Source organism: Fragaria vesca, linkage group LG2 (genome assembly GCF_000184155.1).
Source record: "Fragaria vesca subsp. vesca linkage group LG2, FraVesHawaii_1.0, whole genome shotgun sequence".
NCBI lineage: Eukaryota > Viridiplantae > Streptophyta > Magnoliopsida > Rosales > Rosaceae > Fragaria > Fragaria vesca.
The window spans coordinates 8,510,339-8,527,497 of record NC_020492.1 but is presented as its reverse complement, the minus strand read 5'-3'; the positions used below and the strand labels follow the sequence as shown (position 1 = coordinate 8,527,497).

General features: G+C 37.9%; 5 protein-coding genes across 5 annotated transcripts; 3 read left to right on the top strand and 2 right to left on the bottom strand.

Annotated features, from left to right (window-relative positions):
• The first annotated feature begins 1,676 nt into the window (after positions 1 to 1,676).
• LOC101293461 (putative disease resistance protein RGA3-like) lies at positions 1,677 to 4,012 on the top strand. The gene is made up of 2 exons (XM_004292281.1): positions 1,677 to 3,180; positions 3,594 to 4,012. Exons 1-2 carry the CDS (start codon positions 1,677 to 1,679, stop codon positions 4,010 to 4,012), a joined length of 1,923 nt encoding a protein of 640 aa, XP_004292329.1.
• Positions 4,013 to 7,363: 3,351 nt separating this feature from the next.
• LOC101294415 (calmodulin-like protein 3-like) lies at positions 7,364 to 8,259 on the top strand. Its single transcript, XM_004290077.1, has one exon. It carries the CDS (start codon positions 7,536 to 7,538, stop codon positions 8,004 to 8,006), a length of 471 nt encoding a protein of 156 aa, XP_004290125.1. The 5' UTR covers positions 7,364 to 7,535; the 3' UTR covers positions 8,007 to 8,259.
• Positions 8,260 to 9,164: 905 nt separating this feature from the next.
• LOC101294124 (uncharacterized CRM domain-containing protein At3g25440, chloroplastic-like) lies at positions 9,165 to 11,308 on the top strand. The gene is made up of 5 exons (XM_004290076.1): positions 9,165 to 9,229; positions 9,353 to 9,450; positions 9,534 to 9,849; positions 9,937 to 10,344; positions 10,763 to 11,308. The coding sequence occupies exons 2-5, from the start codon at positions 9,368 to 9,370 to the stop codon at positions 11,306 to 11,308; spliced, it is 1,353 nt and encodes a 450-aa protein (XP_004290124.1). The 5' UTR covers positions 9,165 to 9,229; positions 9,353 to 9,367.
• Positions 11,309 to 11,412: 104 nt separating this feature from the next.
• Positions 11,413 to 13,348, bottom strand: LOC101293832 (protein FAR1-RELATED SEQUENCE 5-like). The gene is made up of 3 exons (XM_004290075.1): positions 13,160 to 13,348; positions 12,393 to 12,971; positions 11,413 to 11,853 (listed from the first exon to the last, which is right to left on the bottom strand). Exons 2-3 carry the CDS (start codon positions 12,918 to 12,920, stop codon positions 11,644 to 11,646), a joined length of 738 nt encoding a protein of 245 aa, XP_004290123.1. The 5' UTR covers positions 12,921 to 12,971; positions 13,160 to 13,348; the 3' UTR covers positions 11,413 to 11,643.
• Positions 13,349 to 13,897: 549 nt separating this feature from the next.
• Positions 13,898 to 16,339, bottom strand: LOC101293537. Its single transcript, XM_004290074.1, has 3 exons — positions 16,164 to 16,339; positions 15,132 to 15,568; positions 13,898 to 14,265 (listed from the first exon to the last, which is right to left on the bottom strand). Coding segments are annotated over exons 1-3 (642 nt in total). The 5' UTR covers positions 16,165 to 16,339; the 3' UTR covers positions 13,898 to 14,061.
• Between the last annotated feature and the right edge of the window lie 820 nt (positions 16,340 to 17,159).

Here is a 17,159-nt window from a genome sequence, read left to right as displayed (position 1 = left end):
TAAAAATCATAATGTTTAGACCCCGATTGAGGCGGTCAACCTTATTAACATTTATGTTTCTTTATGGGGAGCCTAACCACCGGAGGGTCAATCTAACAAAATATTTTCACAAGTTCCTAAATCACATATATACGAGTTTTAGGTTCAAAAACGAGGAAAAATAGGGTCTCGCACGATACCGGTTAACCGTGTTTCATATAAAAAATGATGTTGAAGTCATGTTGACCTGTTCAATGGGGGGCCTAACGATTCCGAAACAAGATGGATATTTTTTTTTCCAATAGATTTTATCAATTACCATAATTATATCGGACGGTGAAATTTTTAGAATTGAAATGTTATTTAATATTTTTAAAAATGAAAATTTTAGAGAAATGTTTTTTAATACTTGTACCCTAAACCCCAAATTTAAACCCAAATACCAACATAAACAGAAACACAAACCCGAAACCTAAACCAAACCTAGTTTCAGTAGTTTCGCCTAATTGAGATCAACAAACACAAATTCAAATTTTTGGATTTAACAATAATAATAATAAGGAAAATAATAAAATAGCCTCATTATCTCCTTCTTTTCCTTTCATTTTTTTTTCCTTTTCGATGAAGTCTTCTGCTCTTCTCCTCCGAATTGAATGTTGTCTTCCCAATTTATTGCCTAACCTCAAATCCCTTCCCAAACCCAAAACCAAATCCAGCTCTCTTTCCCTTCCTCCATCAACCGCCAAAACCACCTCTGTAAATTCGCCGCCTCATTCTCCGCCCACCACGTCCACCTCCACCTCGGTCAAAAGTTCGAGAGTTAACCCGTTTCTCTCTCCTCCTCCTCTCTCTCCGCCACCGCCATCTTCTCCGCCGCACTCTGCCATATTTCGGCCACCCCAGACGGCGAGACCATCACCAAACACTTTCTCTTCTTCTACTCTACAAAACTCAATCCATATATCACACATGCAACCCACTTCAATGGAGATCAAATTCAAGGCTGCTTCACTGTGTTCTTCATTTTCCGACGAGCTCCGACGGCGAGTGAAGAACAGCGTTGGGTAGGGTTTCTCTCCCCTTCTCTTCTTCTTCTTCAATTCTATGTTTTTTTTTCCTTGAGTCGAGCCTGAATCCTTAAAACCACTTTTCTGCCTTTTCTGAATTTTTCACAGCGAGTCTCTGACGAGGCTTTCCAGCGCCTCCATTCCCGACGTCGCCTCTTTCTGCTGGAGACAAAAACGAACATGAAGGGAGGCTAGAAGGGCTGCTGTCGTTGTGTTGGAGGAAACCCGAACCCAGAATCCGGCAAGGAAGGACCGGCATCGTCGGCGGTGGTGTTTGGCGCCAAACCAGAAAAGTCATTATGAGGACTACATTGAAGATGAATTCACACCCATTCTCTTCCCTTTCTCCCCATCACTCGCCTACAAACGTCCTCCAAACGCCCGACTAACGTCCTTGATCCACGCGTCAAAATGGACGGTGGTTATTCCGGGTGCGCTGAATACGCTCTCCATCAATCTAGTGCTTCAGGATGCAGAGAAGAAGCAAGTGAAGAATCTCCTAATCGCTCATTGGTTGGGAAAGCTCAAAGATGTTTGTTACGACATCGATGATGTCCTTGACGAACTGGAGTTTCGAAAGCTGCGGAAGAAAGTGCTGGCCAACAACCATGGGCGTGTCAAAGGACAGGTATGCCACTTTTTTCGCGTTGGAATCCAGTAGTGACTAACTTCAATCTGGGACATAAAGTGAAAGAAATTAGAGAGCGACTAACTGAAATTGAGAAAGATAAGATTGAGTTTGATCTCGTTGAGATGACCAAGATAGCTGATGATCATAGTGTGCCCCAAGGGATGCAATACAATCAAAGAGAAACTGATTCCTTGGTAGAGGCTTCAGGAGTTATTGGGAGAGATGATGATAAAGAGCTAATTTTTAGTCATCTCTTACATAACACTGATATCTCTAATGAGGATAATGTTTATGTTATTTCAATCCTTGGGATGGGGGGATTGGGTAAGACAACTCTGGCTAAATTGGTGTACAATGATAGCGTGGTAGAGGAGAATTTTGAGGTGAAAATGTGGGTATGTGTCTCAGAAAACTTTGAAGTTAAATCATTAATTCTCAAGAATATCAATGCTATAACTGATCAAAAATGTGAGGATGAAAGTTTGGACCGTATGAAAAGAAGTTTGCAAGATACTTTGAGAGGTAGAAAGTTTTTGTTAGTGTTAGATGATGTTTGGGATACGGAGTCTATTGGAGTAACACCAGAAAAATGGTTGGGTTTAAAAAGTCTGTTAAGTGTGGGAGCTAATGGAAGCAGAATCCTCGTAACAACACGAAATAGATCAATTGCTTTACTCGTGAATCTTTCATACATGCATTCTTTGAAAGGTCTTTCCCACAAAGACTACATATCCTTGTTCATCAAAAGGGCATTCAAGAAAGGAGAGGAGCAATGCTATCCACGCTTGATAGAAATTGGAGAGGATATTGTGAACAAGTGTGGAGGAGTTCCTTTAGCTGTAGCAACTCTAGGGAGCATGCTCTATTTGAACAGAGAGCCACACCGATGGTTGAGTGTGAGAGATGATGACATGTGGAGTATAGGAAATGATCATATTCTACCTACACTCAAATTGAGCTATGATGCATTGCCACAACACTTGAAACCATGTTTTGCATTTTGTTCACTTTTCCCAAAGGATTTTGAATTCCATGGTGACTTTCTGGTTTACCTGTGGGTAGCACAAGGCTACCTCAAAACATGTAAAAAAAATGAAGATCTTGATAAAATGGGCATGGACTATATAATACATTTCTGCTCTAGATCATTGTTTCAAGTTGCAAACGATTTAAGAACCAGAATGATATTTAAAATGCATGATCTAGTTCATGATATAGCAATTTCAGTGGCACAAGCAGAATACTCCACAGTCAATTTTCGTCCCTCTAGTGCTTTTGAAATGGTTCGACATGTGTCAATATCCGAAAAGGACTTGCTTGGAGAAGAAGCACAAGTGCCTGATTTCTTATTCAAGTCAACCAAATTACGAACCTTTCTAATTCCATATGGAGATGGCAAGATGATGAATCAACATTTTGTGAAGACATGCATCTCGAGATTCAAATATATGCGCGTGCTAGATGTCAGTGGGTCGCCCCTTGAGAAGCTACCAAGTTCCATTGGTAGTTTGTTTCATCTGAGATTTCTCGACTTGTCTTGTAATAGTAAGATAAAAAGGATTCCAAATTACATCTGTATGTTACTGAATTTGGAGTTCTTGAACCTTCGTCTGTGTACCGCACTTGAGGAGATACCGAAAGACCTATCAACCTCCAAAGCCTCATCATAACTACACAGCAGAAGTATTTGCCAAAAGGAATTAGTCGCCTCACTTCACTCCAAATTTTACATTTTCAAAGATGTGTCAATCTGATGACTTTGGGGGAAGAGATCAAATTCCTCACTAACCTTCGTAAATTGGGGATTATCAGTTGTGAAAATTTGGAATCCTTGCCCCCAAATATGAAACTCTTGACCGCTCTGATTAGTTTACATATACATGAGTGTAAAAAGCTTGATTTGATGAAAATCAAAGACGGCCCTCAAGGTCTTAGATCATTTTTGATCCGCACTTCAGATTTGGAGGCTTTGCCTTCCTGGCTTGAAGATTATGCAATAGTTTTGCAGAGCATAGCAGTCAAACAGTGTGATAATTTGACTGAACTTCCGGAATTGCAAATATTTACATTCCTCGAGCAACTGTTGATTAAAAGTTGTTCCAATTTGTTAGCTTTACCGCAAGGGTTACATTGCCTCACTGAGTTGAGAGAATTGAAAATTAATGGTTGTCCCAAACTGAGCAAGAGCTGCAAAAGGCAATTAAAAGGTGAGAATTGGTCAAAGTTCGCACGTGAGGCAAAGATTGAACTCGACTCTGATGTGGATACAAATGAAGAGGAAGACAAAGATGAAGGTGTTTTCGACGATCACAATGCTATCTCAAGTGATAATTAGGTAAGGAACTAACTACTACTTATTGATTTATTTATTTTTATATCGATATCTTGAACAATATAATGTGTGGCTTTCATACTAAACATTGTGGGTTTTATCATGGTATGCATCAATTTCATATGCTTGTCACTTTGATGAAAATTAAGACTTCTAAGATATATATGTTTGTCACTCACGTATCACTAGGATGAATTTAGTTCTAAACTTTGAACACGCAAAAATAAAATGGTGTATAGTGTATTTTCATTTTTAAGGCAAATACCATTGATTCTAAAATCCAATGCTTTATTGTGCCACTATGTTACTATGTCACACTGGTGTACTTCTTCAAATTTAAAGCATAATGTAAGAATCACATTATCCATTATGTTTTATATACATGTAAGTTGCTACATTTCTTCTCTAATCTATCTATCTAATAAAGTATACCAAATTATATATTTTGATAGCTTTTCTGACCAAAAGAATGAGCATGCAAATTTTAACTAATTAACACTAACAATTGATTATAACTTTCTCTCTACAACTGGATTTTCATATACTTATAACATTCAAGCTTTTCATTTATTGTAGATCTCCAGAGTTGCAACAAAACTGCAGCTAGGTGATTCAGAATGAAGTAACACTACACTACGTACTGCACTTGCCAGTCGCATTCTAAAAATATGCTTCCGTCGCCACGGAGCAATTACAGCTGCAGCGGCTCTTTCTCCTTGGCTCTTTGCATGCTTGGTTTAGGCCTGTAGTCTTTCTTTTTAAGCATGATGTAGCACAGCATCACAATAACTTGCAACACAAGGTGTTGTTAGGGCATGGCCAAACATGGTTACCATAGCCACGTCTGCAGCCATAACATGCAGAATCCATAGCCTCATCTGCAGCCATAACACAAGGTGTTGTTAGGGCATGGCCAAACATGGTTACCATAGCCAAATCTGCAGCCATAACATGCAGAATCCATATGACAATTAAAGAAGAAAAAAAAAACAGAAAACATCGCTTTTGGCCACGACATAAAACCGTCGCAAGAGGCTCTTTAGCCATCGCGAAAAAAAACATTAGCGACGGCGAAACATCGGTCGCAAATACTTCTTGCGACACCGATGTTGTTTGCGAACGAGAAGGCCACAATGCCATATAATATCTTGTGGGCTAGGACTTCAAGTCTATGTGACCCGACCGAACGCGATCCGCTAAGCGTATAAGCAAAACTGCAGCTTCTGAAATTACCAACGTACCACTTTGACCAAACAAAACCCTAGTCTCCAATTTCTGTATAAATACTACAATCAGAGAAACAGAGCATCACTCTCCCTGGGTCTCCCAGTCGCCGCTGTTTCTCCATATCTGCTTAGCTTCATCCTCCTTTCTCTATGTTCTGCTTTTTTTGTTTGTTTATGCTTTCATGATTGTTTGTTTGGAACAATAAGCAAGTAATAGCTTCTTGACTGGGTCTCGATCTCGACGACCCAAGCCAATTGATTTTCAAACCTTGCGAAATCCAATCCGCCAGGATCACTCGCCTGAATTTGACCTCTTTCTGATTCTTCAGGCCCTTATATTACTGGCACATTTTTATTTTCCTCTTTAATTTGATTGCTCTTGTTTATGAGTTTTGCTGAATTAAGCAAACGCACTCTGTCCCAAAACCTTCAATGTTTCGAGGCAATTTCTTCGTTTGCGAAATTGAATGGAAAAAATCCACCTTACTCGCCTGAAGATCTCTATTCCATTGGTCTTCTCGGCACATGGTTGGATTACATTCTATACCAATTTGTGGGTTTTGTTTTGTTTGTATTGGGTTCTTGGTTCAAAAGCTTCAGCTTCCCGGTGATGTTTCAGTTTGAACCATGCTAATGCTGATTATTGCATGATCGATAATTTCAAATTTTCTGAGGGAAGTTGCTGATGAAATTGCTATCGGAAGGGTTAGGGCTATAGCGTAAAACCAGAAACGCACATAACCATTGTTGAACCTCATAATTGAATGTGGGTATGATATTGCTGTTTCCATCTGGTTTTAGTTGGTTATGAATTGGGACAGAACCTCAAAATTGTGTTGGAACATCTAACAAAAAATGGTAACTAAACATCTACTTTAGTTCAAGGCACTAGATACTAAAACCACTTTTGTAAAACTTGGGATTTTGTTGAACAGAACTTGTGGAACTTGGATTTGTTGAACAGAAGTCAAGAAACAACTATCATTTGGTTCTCTTCAACGTTGTGTTTCTAGCCGTGACAAGCTTGAATTCTCATTTGGAAGTCTCACACTTATTAGTCCTAATTCAAGAAAATTGCGCCTCCTAAACAATGGGAACAGAACATAGATATGTTGAATCAAAATTAGATTTGTGGAAGTGTAAAACTAAAAATAGAGAACATAAATGAACCTTTTACTACATAAGTAACACATCAACCAAGTTCAGAGTTTTAATTCTCATTGATCGACAAACCAAGACTAATGCTGATTATTAATTTCAAATATCTGAGGGAAGTGGCTGATGAACTTGCTGTTGGAAGAAACTAAGGCTATAGTTTAGTTAGACCAGAAAACGCACATAACCATTGTTGAACCTCACAATTGAATTCTGGTATGATATTGCTGTTTCCATCTGGTTAACTATAGTTAGTTAAGAATTCGGACAGAACCTCAAAATTGTGTTCGCAAACATCTGTAGTTTTGTTTCAAGGCACTAAGCACAGCTCATAAGGCCGAGATGTGTTGAAACTTTGATTTGTTGGACACAAATCAAGAAACAACTAGCATTTGGTTCTCTCCATCGTTGTGTTTCTAGACGTGTCAAGCTTGAATTCTCAATTAGAAGCCTCACACTTGCAAAGTATTAGTCCTAATTGGAGAAAATTGCGCCTCCTAAACAATGGGATCTAAAACGTAAACATGTTCAATCAAAAAGATATGTAAAACTAAAAATAGAGAACACAATGGAACCTTTCCGACAACGGTCAATAAAATGTTCCAAGTTCGGAATTTCAATTATTCTCAAAAGGAAGACAAATGAACAAAAGAGAAACATTAAAGTTTGGTTCTAAATTAAGAAAACGGCACCACCCTGAACGGACTAAAATATTTCTTAATTTGTCTGCAAGGCAACGCGGTTTTTAGTTCAACTACTCGAAAAAGAGAATATGATGATTTGGAATCGTATATTCCAATTTGAACCAAACTCCATAACCGACGATGGAACGCGTTTGATGGCCGGCGTCACAACCCAGTCTTCCATTTGACTCTTTCCTCCCTTTCTTTAATCTCACCTCCATTCCCATAACAACTCCATTCCACACATCACATTGCCCTTCCTAATTTCCCCAACAATTAACCACCTCTAGCAACCACTTCTTTTCTCCATATCTCTCTCTCTCTCTCTCTCTCTCTCTCTCTTTCTATCTCTCTGCTTCTCCATTCCTCATCTCCCTTCGTTGTGTGCATGTTTGTTCTCCCAATCACTTCGTTTTCGCAATTAGCTTCACCCCATTTTGTGTTGTTACATTGTAGCAACAAATGGACAGAGCAGAGCTCCGGAGGGTTTTCCAGATGTTCGACCGGAACGGGGACGGGCGCATCACCAAGCAGGAGCTGAGTGACTCATTGGAGAATCTAGGCATCTTCATCCCCGATAAGGACTTGCACCAGATGATAGAGAAGATCGACGCGAATGGAGATGGGTTTGTAGACATTGACGAGTTCGGGGCGTTGTATCAGAACCTGATGGACGAGAGGGACGACAGAGAGGACCCGGAGGAGGACATGAGGGAAGCGTTCAATGTGTTTGATCAGAACGGGGATGGTTTCATTACTGTGGAGGAGTTGAGATCGGTGTTGGCTTCCTTGGGGCTCAAGCAAGGGAGGACATTGGAGGATTGCAAGATTATGATAAAGAAGGTGGATGTGGATGGAGATGGGAGGGTGAATTTCAAGGAGTTTAAGCAGATGATGAAGGGGGGTGGATTTGCTGCCTTGACTTCAAATTAATGCAAGTTTTTTTTAAAGGGGGAATTTGTTAGAGGAGAAGAGCTGCCCTTTGTGTAAAGGATTTAGAGGTCTCTCTCTTTGTGTAATTTTATCAAAAGAAAGACAAATTCTTTCATTTCATTTCATTTGTCTTGTGATCTTTGGATTTGATTGATTTGTTATTTTGTTTTTGTGATGGTGGTCTTGATTATTTGTTATGATCTTCATTACTTGTATATTATGTTGTTCTTTCAGAAAAGAAAATTAATTGAATACGCAATTACTCAAGGATGACTTGTATACGGATTAATCATCATGAACAACATTATGAAACAGAATGTCAATGTTGGTGAACCTTCAAAGCACTTAGCCTCTATAGAGTTGGATGTTCTTGAGCTGTAAACGAGTTGAACTCGGTCATGAAAAGATTACTTTGCAGCAGATGATCATTTCATTCCTAAAACTCGACAATATTCTAGACATGCTACATCTTTTTTTCATAATCTTTTTATAGGATGATATAATAAGGTAGCTCAAATTCTAAGACTTCGGTTTGGGACGAGGAAGCACCAATATGCCCAGCTTCTCCTCTCAATCAAGATGCTTATGTATTCTTGATTGCTATATGAAGATGAATGCTGACAAATTATAAGAGTTATGGTACATCAATGTATCAATATATCTAGTATTTTTTTTTTTTTTGAGTAATTAAATTTTGTTTGATACCCTAGTTTCATATAAATAGTCTCATACTATCTACCCAATAATAGAGTTATTCTATCTCTGAATTTAGTTAATGTATCAATACATTAATATACCTAAACCAAACCCAAAGATTCAACATTTGCAACACTTCAACAGTTGTTTGTGTATATGAGCAGGCCATAGAGAATCAATTTCTTAATTCAAGTCACTAAAAGATTATTAGACGATTTTAATTCTATCATTTCAAACAAGTGTGGTAATAAGCTAATTTTGTTGTTGATGCTTTGACGTATTTTAAACACTCTAATCGTCTCAAAGCCTACCTTTACATGCTTATTATGCGATTAGAGTTTTTGGTGCTGATTATCATTAGGCTCCATGTAATCTTGTTTGCTCTACCTTGCAGTCGAAGAAAAAATTATGTTGGTGTAAAAAATCTTAAAAGACTTGAATTACGACGAGGGGCTCAATTGAAAAATGTCATAAAACGTAAGTTGTATGCCGCTGCTTTCACTTCGTCCCAAATTGAGGCTATACAAGTATGTATCACAATTCACGACTGAACTGAAGCAAATTCAATTCATTTCCATCACCACTAAAGCTCCCAGACGCCTCATTTCAAAATGTGCTAAACTCGTCTTCTTCTTATTTTGGGTTTCCAGATAGCTCAGACCCAAATGCAGAAACTAGTCCGGATGACTCTTTCTTGTTCCCTGCGGCTTCTCAAACCCCATAATCATCTCAACATTCTCAAAAGCAGGTACCTTTCTATCTCAAAATCCCATCATTTTACATACCCTTTTAATCCAATTCAGCATTTCATATTATAACCTCACAATGTAGTAGCCTGGGTGGTGTTGTATGCAAGGTGTTCGACGAAATGCCTACTTGTGTTGACCCAGTTGGTATTGCAAAGTTTCCATTGGAGGGTCACCGATGGGTGCATTCTGCTCCGGAGCAGAAACCTGTGGCGCCATTGGAGCATTCCGGGGAAGGTAAAGTCGATGATGGCGGTGGTAATGGCAATGGTAAAGTGAAGAGGAAGAAGCTCAAGGGGAAACGAGCTGTGGTGAGGTGGCTCAAGTTCTTTAGGTACAAGAAGAAGAAAGATTTCGAGAGAATGACCCAGGAAGAAAAGATACTATTCAAATTGAGAAAGGTAAACAATTTGGGTTTATGATAATGTAGAGTGTTGGAGTTTATGATTTAACTAACTGCTTATGCATTTGGGTGGTGTTGTCAGCAGGCTCAAAAGAAAGAGGAAAGGCTTTTGGAAGCTCTTAGGAAGATCGAGCCTAGGGAGTCGGCAGAAACAGCGCATGATCCGGAGATATTGACACCGGAGGAGCATTTCTTCTTCTTGAAGATGGGGCTTAAGTGCAAGAATTATGTGCCTGTAGGAAGGCGGGGGATATACCAGGGTGTGATTCTGAACATGCACTTGCATTGGAAGAAACATCAGACGCTGCAGGTGATAGTGAGGACATTCTCACCTGAGGAGGTTAAGGATATTGCTTCAGAGCTGGCGAGGCTAACAGGAGGGATTGTGCTTGGAATTCATGAGGAATACACGATTATTATGTATAGAGGGAAGAACTATTCTCAGCCGCCGACAGAGATCATGTCACCTAGGATCACTCTCTCGAGGAAGAAGGTTGTGCTCTCCCTCTAGTTCTATTTATTTTATGACCTTTACAGATCTGTGTTTTGCATTGAGCGCATCGTAACACTGCATAATGTTGTGGTCTGCTTTCTAACTTCCACATACATTTTTCCATTCAAGTGCTAAATATGTCTTTGATGGAAGTGATTGCAAATTTTTCTTAAAATGTTCTCAAAAGTTTGTGAGTCGGCTGTAATTTGGGGGTGTCTGCTGCTTTTTATGCAATTTCATCATAGAATTTGGTAGGGCGTGTCCACTTTGCATAGTGGAAACTAGATATCTTAATCACTGAACACCGGTCGGATGCTTACGGATGTTGAAATTAAAATTAGAGCCCTTAATAATATACTTGAAACTGTCCATCATTACTTCTCAATTTTCTCCTTTTGTTCTCTCCTGCCCCTTACAGGCTTTGGATAAATCGAAGTATATGGATGGCCTTCGAGCAGTAAGGAAGCACATTCCAAAGCTCGAACAGGACCTTGAGTTGCTTAGAGCACAAGCCAAAAGAAAAGTTGAATTCAGTTCTGATGCAATTGAAGAAACTCCAGAAGGCATTCAGAGTGTAGAGTCTGGGAGCTCCTCAAACATCAATCTCGAGCCTTCAGATAAGCTCAAAGAAATTTTGGATAGAGCAAAGGAGATCCCTGAGGATGACCCTGTAACAGATGAAGATATGGCTTCAGACTCAGAAGATTTATCAGATATTTTTGAGACCGATTCTGAAAAGGAGAGTGAGAACAAAGTGCAACGACCTCTGTATTTGGAAGAATTTGAGAAGTTCCTAGTTGAAAGTGATGGAGAGCCTGATGATTTTGAGGATCACCTGCGTCAAATATCCATGGACTCAAAGAAGGCTAAATCACCGAACGAAAATGCTGGCTTGCCAAACTTTGATGAGGTCGATAGAATATTTCTGCGTGCTGCTTCACTTTTAAAAAAGAAAAGAAGATGAGATGCTTTTAAATTGTTTAAGATTGCAATGCAAATGTTAGATTAGTTTCTTGTGAATTTTAATATTTGGAGCCAGGATAACTTTCTTTTGTGCTAAAATGTTGTATTGAGAAATGGCCTCCCATAAATTATGAAATAGATTATAGACAAATGATGCCTTCTAAGAAGGCACAAATGTTTCTTCTTTTGGGGCCCTAAGCTAAGCAATACATTGAAGGAGGCAATGCACATCAATATCCTCTAGGGTGTTCATCAAACTCTACATCATTGGCCAAGACAAATTAATGCTAAATTAGCATCTGCATCAAGCCTCGAAACAATGTACAAGTAGCATTGCTATTCTGAGTCTTCATACTGCTCACTCTCTAGTTCTCTTATGTTCTTCACTATATCTTGAACTCTTTCTGACAAGTGATCACTGTGCTCTTGGATATCTTTCAAAAGCCTATTCAGTTGGTCTTGATAAGCAGCACATCTTCGCTTACATCGCTGTCTCTCATTGCTCAGTTCAATGGTCAGCTCCCTAATTTTCCGATCCTTCTCATCCTACAAATGATAACATAAGAGGTGCAGAATCAGTCACAAAAGTTAAACAAAAGATTGGGAATCATCGTCACATCATTACAGAAACTTCGTTCTATGCTTTCATTATTTTAAGAACATTGCCCTCAGCAGCAATTTCACTCAAAAAGTTCAAAAATGTGCATACAAAATAACTCAAGTACCAGGAAAAAAAAAAAAAAACTAATGGAATTCAACCCATACACTGAACTACGTTGTTCCAAAAATTTTAGATCAGCTTATCAGTCAGAAAGTAGAATATTGCATAATCTGTCAGGTCTGCACACACAAGTTCTTTCACAAACTTTAGCTGCATTCTTTAAAAATAGGTCTACTACTTGCTAAGGTTTTGATGCAGCAGTTCAGTGGAGAGGCAAAACGCCACATTGCTTATTCAGATACATTTTATGTTAGAAAGAACAAAAAAATAAGAGGTATGCATTTGGATCCACATACTTACAGCTCAAATTCACTTCAAAAATGTCATAAAACGTCCTACTTATCATAGAGATTTAGACACACACCTCATTGATCAAGGTTTTCCCAGATCCTCGCCATGGAACTTTACTCGGAGACATTAATGTGTGATTGTGCTCCTTCACAAACTTGGTAACAACCCACTTGTCCCCATCTCTCAAAGCTACCCTCAGCATTGCAGCACAACCTTCTCTTGTAACAGGTGGTGGAGGGAGAACCCTATTGTCCCTATACACATACTTCTTGTCACGAAAACCCTCTTTCGAGCAAACAAAATCCTGGCCAATCACCATGTTATTCATCCTCGAACGACGGTTGTGATGAATCCTAACTGTAAACCCAGTGTGCCTGCCATAAGCAATGTAAAACTCTCGAGCACCGTCTCTAGACTTGAACTCCATTCCTATGTAAGGCTCTATCGGATTACCCATCAAATGTGAGCTTCCATTAGACTGTTGTATAATCTTATCTACTTCACCTGAGCATAAATCAATGTCATTTGGAAGCTCACAACTTTGGCTCTCATCTGAATCAAATGGGTTGTTGTTTATATTGTTGTAACTCTCGGTTTCCATTGTTACTTCTAGAACCAAATTCTTACAAAAAGCTCTACACCCATCACAACTCTGCAAGCAGCAAACCCACCTAAGATTATTCAGCTATTTTGAGGAAGCTACATAATCTACTCTAAAACATAAGAATTCAAGTGCACCCATGTATAATTGAGGTCAAATGTTCAGAAAAATTGAAACTTGCTCTAAATTATCTCAACTTTCAAACCCAAAGTCTTGCATTTCGGAAAAGAATCTCATACCTGGATATCGGGAGGTGAGAAATACCAAAGCTTCAGTCTTTCATCAGTTCTCACTTGTTTTAAAAAACAAAAAAAAACAAAAAAAAAAACGAAAATGAGAGAATCCAAACAGTGTAATTCAGCGTCGAATTTGCAGAGGTCTGTACACCCAGACGTTCTTACCCGTCAATTAATCTAGTGCATTGATGCGCAGTTGTGCACAAACGACGACATTTAAGTAGAGAGGAATAAATAAATTAAAAGACTAATTCCGTTTATGCCCTTGAGGTTTAAGGCTAATAAAATTTCACTCCTCGTATTTTTTATTTTAAAAATTTACCCTTTAAAGTTTTTAATTTTCTTAAATCATACCCAATCGTTGAAATTCTAATTCGGACGTTAGTTTTAACTTTATAACTCACTAAAAGAGCTAAAATAGTCTTATAACAACATAAATCATTTTTTGTGACTTTTATTTTTTCTAAGATTTCATGCTATCATTTAACCTCTAAATTAGACAAAATTTAACAATTGTGTCTGATTTATGAAAATTGGAGACTTTAAGAGGTAAATTTTTAAAATTAAAAATATAGAGCGTGAAACGATGTTAACTCTAAACCTCATGGGTAAACTGAAATTAATCTTAAATTAAATTTGACAAGGTCCAGTTCAACAGTATGTGGATATGCTGGCATCTGGAGTAGAACTGGAACTTTGGAAGCAAACACAATTCTAGTCTAGAAGAAACAATTGAAGTTTGTGTCAAAATGTGGACTGTTAGATAAAAAGACACTTTCTTTAATGAACAGAAACTGATTCTAACCAAGAGTTCAACACTGTACATTCATGGAGTGGGATTCCAATGATTCACAAACCCAGCCCATAAGTAGCAAATAAGCCTAGAGCTAATTTCCATTACAATGCTATCTACAGCGAGATTTTTTCTGCGTTTCAGATTCAACTTTTCTCACATTGTCAACAATCGCTTGTATCTTTGCAGAAAGTTCTTCTGTTTCTGCCTCAACATTATTTATGAAACTGAGTAGTTTTTCTCGATAAGCTGCACATAGTTGATCCTGATGATCCAATTCCATCATAAGTTCCTCTATTTTCTTATCCTTGTCACCCTACAAGCATGAATAAGCAGACAAGTCATTTGTAGAAACTCTAGTACTGATCTGATTCAAAATGTGTTAGACCTATAAAAAGTAAATATAAAAAGACTAAAAACAAACATTTACAGAATACATTTCACTCCCCTACATTAAATGATCAAATTGTAAATCAGGGTAGGCCTTTTGGTTTTCACCAGTTTCTGTAATAATACAACTTTGTAAGAGCTTCAACTTCCAACTTTAGGGTTTCAACAAAATCACAATTAAGTCTTTTGCTAGAGATATGCCCTTATCCGAAAGAGTATAGCGTTTTACATTTAACTCAGTAATAAGACCACTATTCACAGAAATTTCCCAAAAGTAAGGACTATTCCAACAAAAACTGTAACATTTTCCTGTGCTTGCTTATCCCTACTACTCAGATCCGTATTCTGCTTGGTTTCCTTTCATCAATAGTTCATACAGTAAAGTGAAATATAAGACGAGGGAACCATAATTTAATGCCTGTCACTAAAGAATCAAATGACATGCCTGATACAGCGACCATGCAAAGATATATAACTGATATAAACATTACTATAGTATATTTACCATGCTATATATGTCTCTTGTATAGTTGCCCCTAATGACATAAAACTTCTCTTATATGTTATAACATATGTGTGCAAACTGCAAAGCATAATTAAATTCAACTAAAGCGAATAATCATTAGGACATTATGTCCAGTTTGGGTTTGTAAGATCACCAAAAGATTAATATTTGGGGGAAAATGGAGAAGATCAACCAAGAAACAAGGACCCTTAGACAGATAACAAAATATATATATGAGAATAAGGAAAGAGATAATCCAGGTAGTTAAGTAACGTAAAGAAGCTCACCGCTGTGCTGAACTCATTGGCAGTAACAATGAGAGGATGATTATGATCCTTTACAAATCTTGTAACCACCCATTTACCAGATTTATCCATCTTCACCAAGATTGTCGCGTTGCAACCTTCTCGTGCACTTAGTCTGGGCCTTTTCTCATGCCCAAGTTTCCCCTTATGGTTGGGAGAGAAACCTTGTTTGTTACATCCAAGGCGACGGGCAAGAGTCGTCCCATCAATACCTCGTCGACGCTGCATAACACGGACAGAAAACCCAACTCGCCTGGCATACTCAATGTAAAATTTCTTGGCATCTTCTTCACTATCAAATTCCATACCAACATAAGGTTCTCCAACAGGACCTCCTTCTGAACCGCCCATGTTTACTTCAGCAGACCCACCAACTGCCCCAACTTCCTCCTCCTCATCCTCCTCATCCTCCAAATCCACTGTCATAAAATCATTAAAATGTGATAAATTGCATGAACATTTATTTATGTAGGTCTGGTTCTAGCATACAAAATTTGCTACTAAACTGAAACTTGAGGAAATACCCAACTTATTACTTTCAATAATCAAGTTGTCAACATGTAAACTACCTTCATCTTGAAGCAATATCAACTTCTACTTTCCACTAAATTTATTGATGGTAACTCAAAGTACAAAGCTTTATGCTTTCATACATTTAGACCAATATCCCAGATGATTAATATCGATGAAATCAACAACAAAAGCCATAGATTAAGCAATGATATCTATACCACCATATACTGCTACTAACCCAAATAGTTACACAAGGCTCAGTTAAAAGATCTGAGAACTCAAAAATCAAAGCTTCTTCACCACATTTTCTCATCAACAATGTATTGCATGTGTTACTTCTCAGTCAAATTCAACAACTTTTTCAACTGCTGCTGAATAGTTGCGGCATTGGGTGGGCATTAAAGGCCAGATTGCACAATTTTTTTACATAAAACAATAAGAAAATTTGTTGAGTTGGTTGAAAGAGTGATGGAGCTTAACCTGAAAAACAAAGGTACTTACTTTTAACGAAAGCCGGAAATTGAGTGGTCAGAGTAGTTGTGAATGGTATCGGAGTCCGAAGATCTTCTTCTTCTGGGCTTGCGCGGACTGATTTGGGTGACCAGAGACAGGCGCAGAGGAAGAAAAAGAGGAAAGGGTCAAACCTCGTCAGTGAGAGTAGTTTAATTTCTTCTTCTTCTTTCTTTTGCGTTTTTACTGCACATATCGGTTTTTATTGGGGAACTGAAAGTACCGAGCGTGGTACCGTTTTAGATTGGGCTGGTGGTACTATAGTGTGTGTTCCGAGTTATCTAAAAGGGGTGTATTATATATGGAATTAATAGAAGTTTTAGAAAAGTCTATAAAATTTGAAAGTCTATGTGTATGTGTATTCAATATAGACTTTTAAAAATCTATCAAAGTTTAAGTGTATTCAACTAGATTTTAAAAAATCATTATGAATTCCATCAAAGTTCAGGGGTATTCAATTAAGACTTTTTAAAATGAATAGAAGTTTAGATGTATTCAAAATATCATTCATACTTATGGAATTAATAACTCATGGATAACTGTGGACTTTGTAGTGTAAATTACACACACCAAACTCCAATATTTTTCTATCCACTAGAGCAAAGATTTGGAAAAGTCTACGACAGACTTTTTATTTACATGTGAATAGGTTGATTCTACGATACATCATCTTGTTTTTCTTTTTTCTTTTTTATAATATTTTGTGCTATCAACGTTTTATTCTACCTATTTTTTTCAATGTTTTTTGAATGTTAACATTTTGTTGTCTTTCAATTGTAATGCTTGGAACCCTTGATAACCTAAATATTATCTACTAACTCTTGATACTATAACTACATGATCATATATTATATTATACAGCCCCCTTCCATTGAGGGATCCCTATTTTTGGTCACTTTTTAGGGATATGGCATTACACCACTTCCCAATTGAATTTTTACATCTCCACCGTTCATATCTTAGGTCTATATGAGTAGATCACCTCTA

Coding starts and splice junctions, on each gene's coding strand:
- LOC101293461 (XM_004292281.1), top strand. CDS start 1,677: ATGCCACTTTTTTCGCGTTGGAATCCAGTAGTGACTAACTTCAATCTG. Junction 3,181..3,593: donor GAAGCTACCAAGTTCCATTG/GTAGTTTGTTTC, acceptor TGAAAATCAAAG/ACGGCCCTCAAGGTCTTAGA.
- LOC101294415 (XM_004290077.1), top strand. CDS start 7,536: ATGGACAGAGCAGAGCTCCGGAGGGTTTTCCAGATGTTCGACCGGAAC.
- LOC101294124 (XM_004290076.1), top strand. CDS start 9,368: ATGCAGAAACTAGTCCGGATGACTCTTTCTTGTTCCCTGCGGCTTCTC. Junction 9,451..9,533: donor CTCAACATTCTCAAAAGCAG/GTACCTTTCTAT, acceptor CTCACAATGTAG/TAGCCTGGGTGGTGTTGTAT. Junction 10,345..10,762: donor TCACTCTCTCGAGGAAGAAG/GTTGTGCTCTCC, acceptor TGCCCCTTACAG/GCTTTGGATAAATCGAAGTA.
- LOC101293832 (XM_004290075.1), bottom strand. CDS start 12,920: ATGGAAACCGAGAGTTACAACAATATAAACAACAACCCATTTGATTCA. Junction 11,854..12,392: donor GGAAAACCTTGATCAATGAG/GTGTGTGTCTAA, acceptor TATCATTTGTAG/GATGAGAAGGATCGGAAAAT.
- LOC101293537 (XM_004290074.1), bottom strand. Junction 14,266..15,131: donor CCAATGAGTTCAGCACAGCG/GTGAGCTTCTTT, acceptor TCATGCTTGTAG/GGTGACAAGGATAAGAAAAT.